The 9,757-nt window shown below is 67.7% G+C and overlaps 3 protein-coding genes across 3 annotated transcripts in view; 2 read left to right on the top strand and 1 right to left on the bottom strand.

Moving 5' to 3' along the window:
• Positions 1-79: 79 nt before the first annotated feature.
• On the top strand, positions 80-2,587 carry APEX1 (apurinic/apyrimidinic endodeoxyribonuclease 1). Its single transcript, XM_042019970.1, has 5 exons — positions 80-212; positions 505-662; positions 931-1,123; positions 1,806-2,341; positions 2,386-2,587. Exons 1-4 carry the CDS (start codon positions 161-163, stop codon positions 2,318-2,320), a joined length of 918 nt encoding a protein of 305 aa, XP_041875904.1. The 5' UTR covers positions 80-160; the 3' UTR covers positions 2,321-2,341; positions 2,386-2,587.
• Positions 2,588-2,819: 232 nt separating this feature from the next.
• Positions 2,820-5,502, bottom strand: LOC121660579 (type 1 phosphatidylinositol 4,5-bisphosphate 4-phosphatase-like). The gene is made up of 7 exons (XM_042019972.1): positions 5,300-5,502; positions 4,997-5,172; positions 4,655-4,761; positions 3,903-4,008; positions 3,771-3,823; positions 3,573-3,663; positions 2,820-3,243 (listed from the first exon to the last, which is right to left on the bottom strand). The coding sequence occupies exons 1-7, from the start codon at positions 5,466-5,468 to the stop codon at positions 3,100-3,102; spliced, it is 846 nt and encodes a 281-aa protein (XP_041875906.1). The 5' UTR covers positions 5,469-5,502; the 3' UTR covers positions 2,820-3,099.
• Positions 5,503-5,886: 384 nt separating this feature from the next.
• The window catches only part of LOC121660577 (purine nucleoside phosphorylase-like), a 5,389-nt gene continuing 1,518 nt past the window's right edge, over positions 5,887-9,757 (top strand). Inside the window, exons 1-6 of the mRNA XM_042019969.1 lie at positions 5,887-5,961; positions 7,025-7,188; positions 7,444-7,547; positions 7,987-8,162; positions 8,442-8,623; positions 9,137-9,757. The exon at positions 9,137-9,757 is cut by the window's right edge and continues 1,518 nt beyond it. Of these exons, the coding sequence (XP_041875903.1) occupies positions 5,951-5,961; positions 7,025-7,188; positions 7,444-7,547; positions 7,987-8,162; positions 8,442-8,623; positions 9,137-9,450 (951 nt within the window). The 5' untranslated portion in view covers positions 5,887-5,950 and the 3' untranslated portion in view covers positions 9,451-9,757. The remainder of the gene's footprint in view (positions 5,962-7,024; positions 7,189-7,443; positions 7,548-7,986; positions 8,163-8,441; positions 8,624-9,136) is intronic.

Genomic DNA, 9,757 nt, shown 5'->3' with positions numbered 1-9,757 from the left:
GGGGGGGGCGGGGCTGAAGGCCGCGGCGCGCTCTGATTGGCCGCGGGGCTCGCGCTGATGGCGGCCTCTCTCCCCGCTGCAGGGGCGGGGCCTGAAGCCCGGGGGGCGGGGCCAGCGGCGGAGGGGGCGTGTCCCAGGCGCAGTGGGCGGGGCCTGCGCCATGCCGAAGCGCGGGAAAAAGAAGGAGGAGAGCGGCAGCGGGGACGAGGCCGGTGAGTGACCAGTACGGACCATTACAGCCCAGTAACGCCAGTGCGGCCCCTCGTGACCCAGTATAACTTAACATGGCTCAGCACAACCCGGTAGAACCCATTTTAACCGAGTATAACCCAGTACAACCCGGTATAGTCCAGTATAGCCCTTTGCAACCCCTTACAATGCATTATAACTCAGTATAACCCAGTATAAACCTCTATAACCCAGTATCACCCAGTCCATGTCAAGCAGCCCTTCGCAGGCCCTCCCAGTGCTCCCAGTCCCTCCCAGTAACCCCTCCCCACACAGGGCCCGGCCCGGCCAAGGTGGCCAAGGCAGCGCCGGCCCCGACCTACGAGGACCCGCCCACCCGCGAGGCCACGCCCGAGGGCCGGCGCTGGACACTCAAAGTGACCTCGTGGAACGTGGACGGGCTGCGGGCCTGGGTGCGCAAGGGTGGGGCCAAGGTGAGTGGGGGCAGGGCTGGGTGGGGCCCACAGCTTTTGGGGGGCACCCAAGGGGAGCTGGGGTGGGGTCCCATTAATTTTTGGGGGTTCCCATATACTTGGGGTGGTCCCCATAAATTTTGGAGGAGTCCCTTGTCCATTTTGGGTGATATTTCAGGGTTCCCCCACACTTTTCTGGGTGCTGCCTGTGCCTTTTGGGGTTCCCAGCACAATTTAGGGGTTCCCAGTTGGATTCTGGGGCTCCCAGTCTGACTCGGGGCCCCCCCAGTGGGTGCAGGAGGAGGCCCCGGATGTGCTGTGCCTGCAGGAGACCAAGTGCGGGGTCTCGGCTGTGCCCCCCGAGGTCCGGGCGCTGCCGGGGCTCCCCCACCAGTTCTGGGCCAGCGCCGAGGGCCGGCCGGGCTACAGCGGGGTGGGGCTGCTGGCCAAGACTGAGCCGCTCAACGTCACCTACGGCATCGGTGAGAGCACCAAACCGCCCCGAAATCACCCCAAAATCATCCCCAAACCACCCCGAGTCAGTCAGCCCAGAATTCCCCCTGAAATCATCCCAAAATCACCCCAAAGTCATCCCCAAACCGCCCCGAGTCAGTCAGCCCAGAATCCCCCTGAAATCATCCCAAAATCACCCCAGAATCATCCCCAAACCGCCCCGAGTCAGTCAGCCCAGAATTCCCCCTGAAATCATCCCGAAATCATCCCAAAATCACCCCAAAATCATCCCAAAACTGCCCCGAGTCCATCGACCCAAAATCCCCCTGAAATGCACCCAAATCCACCCGAAAATGTGCCCTGACATCTCCCCAAGTGCAACCCCAAATTGCCCCCAAATCCTCCCCGAAGTCAATCCCAAGTCACCCCCGAAGTCCACTCAAAACCAACCCCAAATACGCCCCAAAATCTCCCCCAGTTCCCCCTGTCCCCTTTCCCCTCCTTGCCCCGTTAGCCCTGGATCATTCCCAGTTCACTTCCAGTTGCTCCCAGCTCATTCCCAATCCCCTCCCAGTTCCCACCACTCCCTCCTAGTCCCTCCCAGTCCCTCCCCGCTCACTCCCAGTCCCCCCCAGTTCACTTCCAGTTGCTCCCAGCTCACTCCCAATCCCCTCCCAGTCCCTCCCCGCTCACTCCCAGTCCCCTCCACAGGCGACCCCGAGCACGACGCCGACGGCCGCGTGGTGACGGCCGAGTTCCCGTCCCTCTTCGTGGTCTGCGCCTACGTCCCCAACGCCGGCCGCGGCCTGGTGCGCCTGGAGCCGCGCCAGCGCTTCGACGCCGCCTTCCTGGAGTTCCTGCGCCGCCTGGACGCCCAGAAACCGGTGCTGCTCTGCGGCGACCTCAACGTGGCCCACGCCGAGATCGACCTGTGCCACCCCCGCGCCAACCGCGCCAACCCCGGCTTCACCCCGCAGGAGCGCGAGGGCTTCACGCGGCTGCTGGGCGCCGGCTTCGTCGACTCCTTCCGCCACCTGTACCCGGAGGCGCGCGGCGCCTTCACCTTCTGGACCTACCTGGGCGGGGCGCGGGCGCGCAACGTGGGCTGGCGGCTCGACTACGCCGTGGTGTCGCGGCGGCTGCTGGCGTCGCTCTGCGACACCAAGATCCGCAACACCGTGGCCGGCAGCGACCACTGCCCCATCACCGCGCTGCTGGCCGTGTAGGGTTTCGGGTCGGGTCGGGTCGAAGCTGTCGAGAAATCGGCGCGAGTCGGTCCAGGTTGGGTTTTGATGGCGTCGCCGCGGCCGAGGTGGTGTCGTCTGGTTTTAATTGGATGTGCGTTGACCCGAAGGGGCCCAAAATTGACTGGAGATCGTCCTTGATGACGTCATCAAGGAGAAGGTTGCGTCGCCCACCTTGAGCCGGCCGGAACTTGACCCGAAATTGGCTCAAAATTGACCCAAAACCACCCCGAATCAGGTTTTGATGACGTCATCAAGACAAAGACCGTGCCGTGCTCTCGGTTTTACCCCGAATCCCCCCGAAACGGCCCAAATTTGGGCCTCTCAGGTGCTGCTGTTGCTGCTCAGACACAAAACTCCCACAAAAACGGCCCCAAAACCGTTCCTGCCCCTCCCCCACCCCATAGGCCCAGCCCCCCTCAGGGACCGCCCCTTCCCCCCCATTATATTTTAATAAATAAAGCTGAATTTTGGGGCAAAATCTGTTGATTTCGGGTTTATTTACATACAAGGCTACCATCGGTGGGCGTTGCCATCAAATAAATACGACTGTACATGGGGGGAGGGGGGAATATGTACAAGAGGGCGGGGCCATGCGGGGAGCGGCGGGGCCATGCTGGGGAGGGGGGAGGGGCGTGGCCGGAAGTGGCTGAACGTCCAATAGCGAACGAGGGTGTGGCTGCATGACGTCATGGGCGTGTCCCGCCACAAAGGGGGCGTGTCCCACGAGGAAGGGGTGTGTCCAAGGAGGGTGGGCGTGGTCAGGCGCGCGGGGGGAGGGGCTGGCTGACCCGCACGCAGCCCCAGTAGGCCGCGCGCAGCAGACACGCCCCCGCCCCCGCCCCCAGCACCGCCCACGCCGCCGGCACCCACCGTGCCCGGCGCCACAGCCACCACGTCCCGGCCTGGGCGGGGCAGAGGGGGAGCGGTCACTTCTGCTGGCCACGCCCTCCTGACCACGCCCCGTTTAAGCCGGCCTCCTCCAATCCAGGCCCCCGAAGGCTCCGCCCCTTTCGGCCTTTCAGCCCTGACCCTTTCCCCACCTCATTCACTCCCCGGGCCCTCCCCCTTTCAGCCCCACCCTTTTAGGCCACGCCCACTTACACCACACCCCTGAAACCCCGCAAGCCCCGCCAAACACGCTCAAGCCACACCTCTTTAAGCACCTCCCCCTTTCAGACCACGCCCCACGCACACCTGGGCCCCTCCCCGGCCCCTCGGGCCCCGCCCTCACCGCCAGCCCGGCCGCGGCCCCGCCCATCAGCAGCGCCCCCAGAAGGCAGCAGAGGCAGCGTCGCCGTGGAAACCGCCGGCCAATCGCAGACCTGGGTGTGGCCGGACGGGCGTGGTCACCTCCAGAATGACCACGCCCACACCTGTGAGGGGCGTGGTCATAACAACCACGTCCCCAAAGGGGCGGGGCCTCACTTACACCTTGCGGCAGTGGGGGCAGCGCGCCAGGGAGCGGTCAGGGAGCTCCGCCCACTGCGGGGAATGAGGCGTGGTCACAAAGGGTCAAAAGGGCACGACCGGGGGGGTGTGGCTGGGAGGGGGCGTGGCTTACCAGAAATGGGCCCCCGCAGTGAGCGCAGGCCACGCGAACCCCGCCTGGGGGTGGGTCCGGGCTGGGTGCCCCCGTCTGCACCGGGCCCAGGTTGATGATCCTTTTACTGGGGGGAACTGGGTTATACTGGGAGGGGGGCGGGGCAGGCAGGGGAACCCCCCCAGTGCTCCCAGTTTAGGACATGGACCTGCCAAAGTTACCCCCAGTGCTCCAAGTATGGGCTGGCAACCGTTCCCACTGCTCCCAGTGATCTCCCAGGGCTCCCAATATGCCCCAGTGACCTCTCCCAGTGCTCCCAGTATGGCCCAATGACCCCCCTGAGTGACCACCAGTGTTCCCAGTATGGCCCAGTGACCACTCCCAGTGTTCCCAGTGCTCCCAGTATGGCCCAGTGACCTCTCCCAGTGCTCCCAGTATGGCCCAATGACCCCTCTGAGTGACCACCAATGCTCCCAGTATGGCCCAGTGATGCCCAGTGCTCCCAGTATGGCCCAGCTACCCCATCCGTGCTCCCAGTCTGGCCCACCCACCCCTCTCAGCGGCCCCAGTACGGCCCAGCAATCCCATCAGGGCTCCCAGGATGGCCCAGTGACCTCTCCCAGTGCTCCCAGTATGGCCCAGCAACCCCACTGATGCTCCCACTGCGGCCTCTCCCAGTCCCTCCCAATACACCAGAACACCATTCCAGTCCCCTTCCCCTCCATCCCAGTCCCCCTCCATCCCACCCCCCCCCCAATCGCTCCCAGTCTGACCAGTACGGCCGCGGGCAGGCGATGCGCTGGGCCGAGGCCCGGCACACCAGCAGGCAGTTGCAGGGGCACCGCACGTATTTCTTCCCGCCGGGGGCCGTCCGGATTGGCTGCCGCCACAGAGGGGGCGGGGCCTCAGGGGACACGCCCTCCAACCCCGCCCACCCCAGGCGCCCCCACCCCGCTCAGACCACGCCCCTTTAGCCGCCACACCCTCCTCAAGCCCCACCCCTCGCTCCCATCCCCTTTCCCAGACCCTGACCCACAAGCCCGGCCCACCCGATTCAGGCCACGCCCCTCCGAGCACCGCCCCTCCAAGCCCCGCCCCCCGGCCCCGCCCCTCACCGTGGCCTCGCCGCACCCCCCGCACTTCACCACGTGCTGGTGCGTCTTGCCCTCGACGCTGATTGGCCGCTGGCACACGCGGCACGTGACCGCCGGAGGCCCCGCCCCCACCGCCTCGGGGCTGCCCAATGGCGAGTAAGGGGGCGGGGCCTCGCCGGGACCCGCCCCGCCGCCGCCTGCCAATGGGGGAGCGCCGGGTCAGCCGCGCCCGCGTAAGCCACGCCTCTCCTCCCCCCCGGGGCGCCAAGCCACGCCCCCCCCGGTTAAAGCGCGCCCTTCCCGCGTCACCCCGCCTTCTCTCACCGGGCGCCGCAGCCCCGCCCGGCCCCGGCCCCGCCTCGGGCGGCAGCAGCGGCGATCGCTCCCCGTCCGCCATGACAGCGCCCAGGCCACGCCCCTCGGCGCCCGATTGGTCCGCCCGGGGCACGTGAGGGCGGCTCTCCACCGCCTCCCCCCCCCCGCGCGGCGCCATTGGCCCTGCCTGGTCACGTGACCCCCCCGCGCCGTTGCCGGGCGACCCCATCAGCTCTCCGCGCGCTCCCATTGGTCCGCTCACCGCACATGACCCCCCCCCCCCCCCCCCCCCGCCACCTCGCGGCGTTGCCCGGGGCAACGCCCGCGCCGCTTTCCGGGTTCTTCCTCTCGCTCTCATTGGTCCGCTCGGCACACGTGACCCCCCCCACCTCGCGGCGTTGCCCGGCAACGCTTTGCCCCCCGGCGCGCCTTCCCATTGGTTGGCTTCCCCGCACGCCGCGCGCTGATTGGTCGCTGCTCCTGCCACTCGCGCCCTCTTCGCCCGCGGCGGTTTCCATGGCGACGGGGGGGGGGCGCGGTGGGGCCGGCGCGACCCCTGATTGGGCGAGGCGACGGGGGCGCGATCGTGCGCGGTGACGTCACGCGGCGCGCCCCTCTATAAGCGGCGGGGGCGGCGGCGGCGGCGCAGACGCGGCCCCGATGGACGGAAGGTGAGGGGGGGGGCGGCGCCGGGGAGGAATTTTTGGGGGGATTTTTGGGATGGGAGGGGATTTTTGAAGGGCGATCATCCAATGGGAGCGCGGCCTGAGGGTCTCCCACCTCCGCCGTGGCCAATCAGCGCCAGGGGGGCGTTCCCGTGTGGGCTTAAAGATCCCCCCCCCCCAAATCCCGTTGATGGGGAGGACGAGGAGCAGGGATGGGAAGGGTGGAACGGCGAGGTTTGGAGATTTTTTGGGGGGGTTTTTGGGGGGGAGATTTGGGGGCGGGGCATCGCCCGCCCCGTCCCAAGTCCGTCTGGCCCCGGGCCCGGGCGGCGCCGGCTCCGGGGCGAGAGTCAAGGTCGGGGATGGGGGGGGGGACAGCGGAGCTTGGGGGGCGACCGAGGGGTCCCGGCGAGGTCCTGGGTGTCCTTTTGAGGGTCCTGGGGGTCATTCAGGGCATCCTGGGTGTCCCTCTGGGGGTCCTGGGTGTCCCCAGGTGCCACCCGATGGGTCCTGGGTGCCCCTGGGGGTCCTTTTGAGGGTCATTCGGGGGAGCTGAGGGTCCCTCTGGGTGTCCTGACTGTCCCTAGCTGTCACCTCATGGACCCTGGGTGTCCCTGAGGGTCACTCCGTGGCTCCTGGGAGTCCCTCTCGATGTCCTGAGGGTCATCCAGGGGTGCTGGGGGTCACTCTGAGGCTCCTGGGTGCCCCTCTCGATGTCCTGAGGGTCACTCTGGGGGTCACTCTGTGGCTCCTGGGTGCCCCTCTCGATGTCCTGGGGGTCATTCAGGGGTGCTGGGGTCACTCTGTGGCTCCTGGGGGTCCCTCTCGATGTCCTGGGGGTCACTCTGGGGGTCACTCTGTGGCTCCTGGGGGTCCCTCTCGATGTCCTGGGGGTCACTCGATGGTTCCTTTTGGGTGTCCCGGGTGTCCCCTCACCTGTCTCGTCCTCATCTCACCCCCACCTGCACCCCTGGCACCCCGGTGGGACCCCACTGGTGCCACCTTGGCGCCAAACTGGTGCCAAACTGGTGCCAAACTGGTGCCAAACTGGTCCTTACCGGTCCCGCAGCTACGAGGCGTGCGCGGAGGCGGCGGCCTGGCTGCGGGCGCGGCTGCGGGAGCCCCCGCGGGTGGCCCTGGTGTGCGGCTCGGGGCTGGGAGCGCTGGCCCAGGAGCTCTCGGAGCTGCAGAGCTTCGACTACGCCGACATCCCCCACTTCCCCCGCAGCACCGGTACTGGGGGCACTGGGAGCGCTGGGAGAGCTGGCAGGGGGTGATTGGGGGGCTCAGGGGGGGGATTTCAGGGGATTCGGGGAGGGTTTGGGGTGGTCTTGTGGAATTGAGGGTGGTTTGGGGGGAATTTCGGGAGGTTTGGGGCGATCGTGGGGCGGGTTTGGGGTGGTCTGGTGTGGTTGGGGTGATTCTGGGGGGGTTTTGGGGGTCACCTGTGGCTCAGGTGGGAGCGGTGACCCCCGCCCCTGCCCCCAGTGCAGGGCCACGCCGGCCGGTTGGTCGTCGGCCGCCTCGGCGCCGCGCCCTGCGCCGTCCTGCAGGGCCGCTTCCACCTCTACGAGGGCTACAGCCCCGCCCAGGTGAGCCACGCCCTCACCTGAGCCACGCCCACACCTGAGCCACGCCCACTCCTGGGGCCACGCCCACTCCTGGGGCCATGCCCTCACCCGAGCCACACCACTCCTGGGGCCACACCCACACCTGGGGCCACGCCCACTCCTGGGGCCACGCCCTCACCTGAGCCACGCCCACACCTGGGGCCACGCCCACTCCTGGGGCCACACCCCCTTCCTACCTAAGCCACGCCCCCTTTACAGGCCTGGCCTCCTTGCCCTGCCCCCCGCCCCTTTAGCCACGCCCCCGGTCTCACCCGTGACCCCTTGCCCCTGCCCTGGCCATGCCCTGGCCACACCCTGGCCGTCCTCCACACCCAGGTGCTGACCACTGCCCTGCGGCCACCCCTGGGCCCCTCCCTGTCCCTGGAGCCCTCCCATGACCCCGCCCTGGCCACACCCACAGGTGGTTGTCCCTGTCCGGGCTCTGGCCCTGGTCGGAGTCCACACCCTGGTGCTGACCAACGCCGCGGGATCCCTGCGGCCGCACTTCGGCCCCGGTCACCTGCTGGTCATCCGCGACCACATCGACCTCCCTGGCCTGGCCGGACGCTCGCCCCTGGTGGGGCCTAATGATGAGAGGTGGGCGGGGCCTGGCAGGGTGGGGACGGGCGGGGCTGGAGCAGTGTTTTGGGGGAAGAACGGGGGATTTCGGGTTGCAAATGAGAATCTGGGGGGAAACGGGGAGTTTCGGAGGGAAAACGGGGGACTTGGGAGGTAAAACGGACATTTGAGGGCAGAAGGGGACGACTCTCAGGTAAAAAACGCAGCTTTCGGGGCAGAAAGGGCCGATCTCGGGATGAGAACGGGAAAACCCCGGGAGAATCGTTCCCATTCCCGACGCCCAGCGACTCCCGGCAGGTTTGGGCCGCGCTTCCCGGCCATGACGGACGCCTATGACCCCGGGCTGCGGCGCCTGGCGCTGGCGCTGGCCCCCAAGGAGCTGCAGGCCCGCCCCGGCGTCTATGTGGGCGTGGGGGGGCCGAGCTACGAGACCCCCGCCGAGTGCCGGCTGCTGCGACGCCTCGGGGCTGACGCCGTCGGTGAGGAGAGGGGCCCGGGGGGGCGGGGAAAGGGCTACGGATCGGCCCCAAAAAGGGCCCCGAAAGGCTCCCGGGGCAGCCAAAAATGAGCCTCGGGTCAGCCCCGAAAGAGCTCCGAAACGGCCCCAAAAGTTCAGGTGTGTCCAGGTGTGTCCCGGCATGCCCTGGTATGTCCTGGGCCTGTCCAGGTGTGTCCAGGTGTGCCCTGGGTATGTCCAGGTGTGCCCTGGTATGTTCTGGGCCTGTCCAGGTGTGTCCTGGGCCTGTCCAGGTGTGTCCTGGGTGCGTCCTTGGCCTGTCCAGGTGCGTCCTTGGCCTGTCCAGGTGCATCCTTGGTGTGTCCAGGTGTGTCCTGGGCCTGTCCAGGTGCATCCTTGGCCTGTCCAGGTGCATCCTTGGCGTGTCCAGGTGCATCCTTGGTGTGTCCAGGTGTGTCCTGGGCCTGTCCAGGTGCGTCCTTGGCGTGTCCAGGTGTGTCCGGGCGTGTCCCCACCCTCGCTGTCCCCCCCCCAGGTATGAGCACGGTGTCGGAGGCGTCGGCCGCGCGTCACCTGGGGCTGCGCGTCCTGGGGCTGTCCCTCATCACCAACTCCGCGCCCGGAGACGACGATGACGACGACGACAGCGGCGGCGATGACGTCACGGCGGGCGGGGCAGGGCCGGAGCCACAGCCGGACACGCCCGCGGGCCACGAGGAGGTGCTGGCGGCCGCCCAGGAAGGGGCGCGGCACCTGCGGGCGCTGCTGCTGGCCCTGGCCCCCAAACTGGACGAGCCCGGACGCGGCCGGACGTGCCGTGACGTCGCCGGGATGACGTCGGCGCCGTGACGTCATGCCGCCCGCCATGGCGGCTCCGAGTTGTCCCCGCGCCACGGGGCAGTGCCTTGCTCCCGCGGAAATCCCGCGGAAACCCCTGGAATTCCGGGGGGTTTCTCCTGGAGTTACGGGAGGGTTTTTACCCCCTTTGAATTCTGAAGGGCTTTCCGTGGAATTTTCGTGGGTTTTTCCCTGGAATTTCCCGTGTCGCGCTCCTGTGTTGTCCCGGCCCTTTCTCCTGTCTTGGGTTTTGCCTTAATTCTGTGGAAATCCCGTGTAATTCCATGGAAATCCGCTGTAACTAATCCCACGTCATTCC

Source organism: Corvus kubaryi, unplaced genomic scaffold (genome assembly GCF_017639235.1).
Source record: "Corvus kubaryi isolate FWS band 111438036 unplaced genomic scaffold, C.kubaryi_AGA036_p1.0 36576, whole genome shotgun sequence".
Classification (NCBI taxonomy): Eukaryota; Metazoa; Chordata; class Aves; order Passeriformes; family Corvidae; genus Corvus; species Corvus kubaryi.
This window is presented reverse-complemented; position numbering and strand designations above follow the sequence as displayed.

Bases quoted from the DNA above. Each gene is read 5' to 3' on its own strand.
- APEX1 (XM_042019970.1), top strand. From the start codon at position 161: ATGCCGAAGCGCGGGAAAAAGAAGGAGGAGAGCGGCAGCGGGGACGAG. The intron at 213-504 runs GTGAGTGACCAG...CTCCCCACACAG, and splicing joins CGGCAGCGGGGACGAGGCCG to GGCCCGGCCCGGCCAAGGTG. The intron at 663-930 runs GTGAGTGGGGGC...GGGCCCCCCCAG, and splicing joins TGCGCAAGGGTGGGGCCAAG to TGGGTGCAGGAGGAGGCCCC.
- LOC121660579 (XM_042019972.1), bottom strand. From the start codon at position 5,468: ATGGCGCCGCGCGGGGGGGGGGAGGCGGTGGAGAGCCGCCCTCACGTG. The intron at 4,762-4,996 runs GTGAGGGGCGGG...CTGTGGCGGCAG, and splicing joins GGGGGTGCGGCGAGGCCACG to CCAATCCGGACGGCCCCCGG. The intron at 3,664-3,770 runs GTAAGTGAGGCC...GGCCACACCCAG, and splicing joins TGCCCCCACTGCCGCAAGGT to GTCTGCGATTGGCCGGCGGT.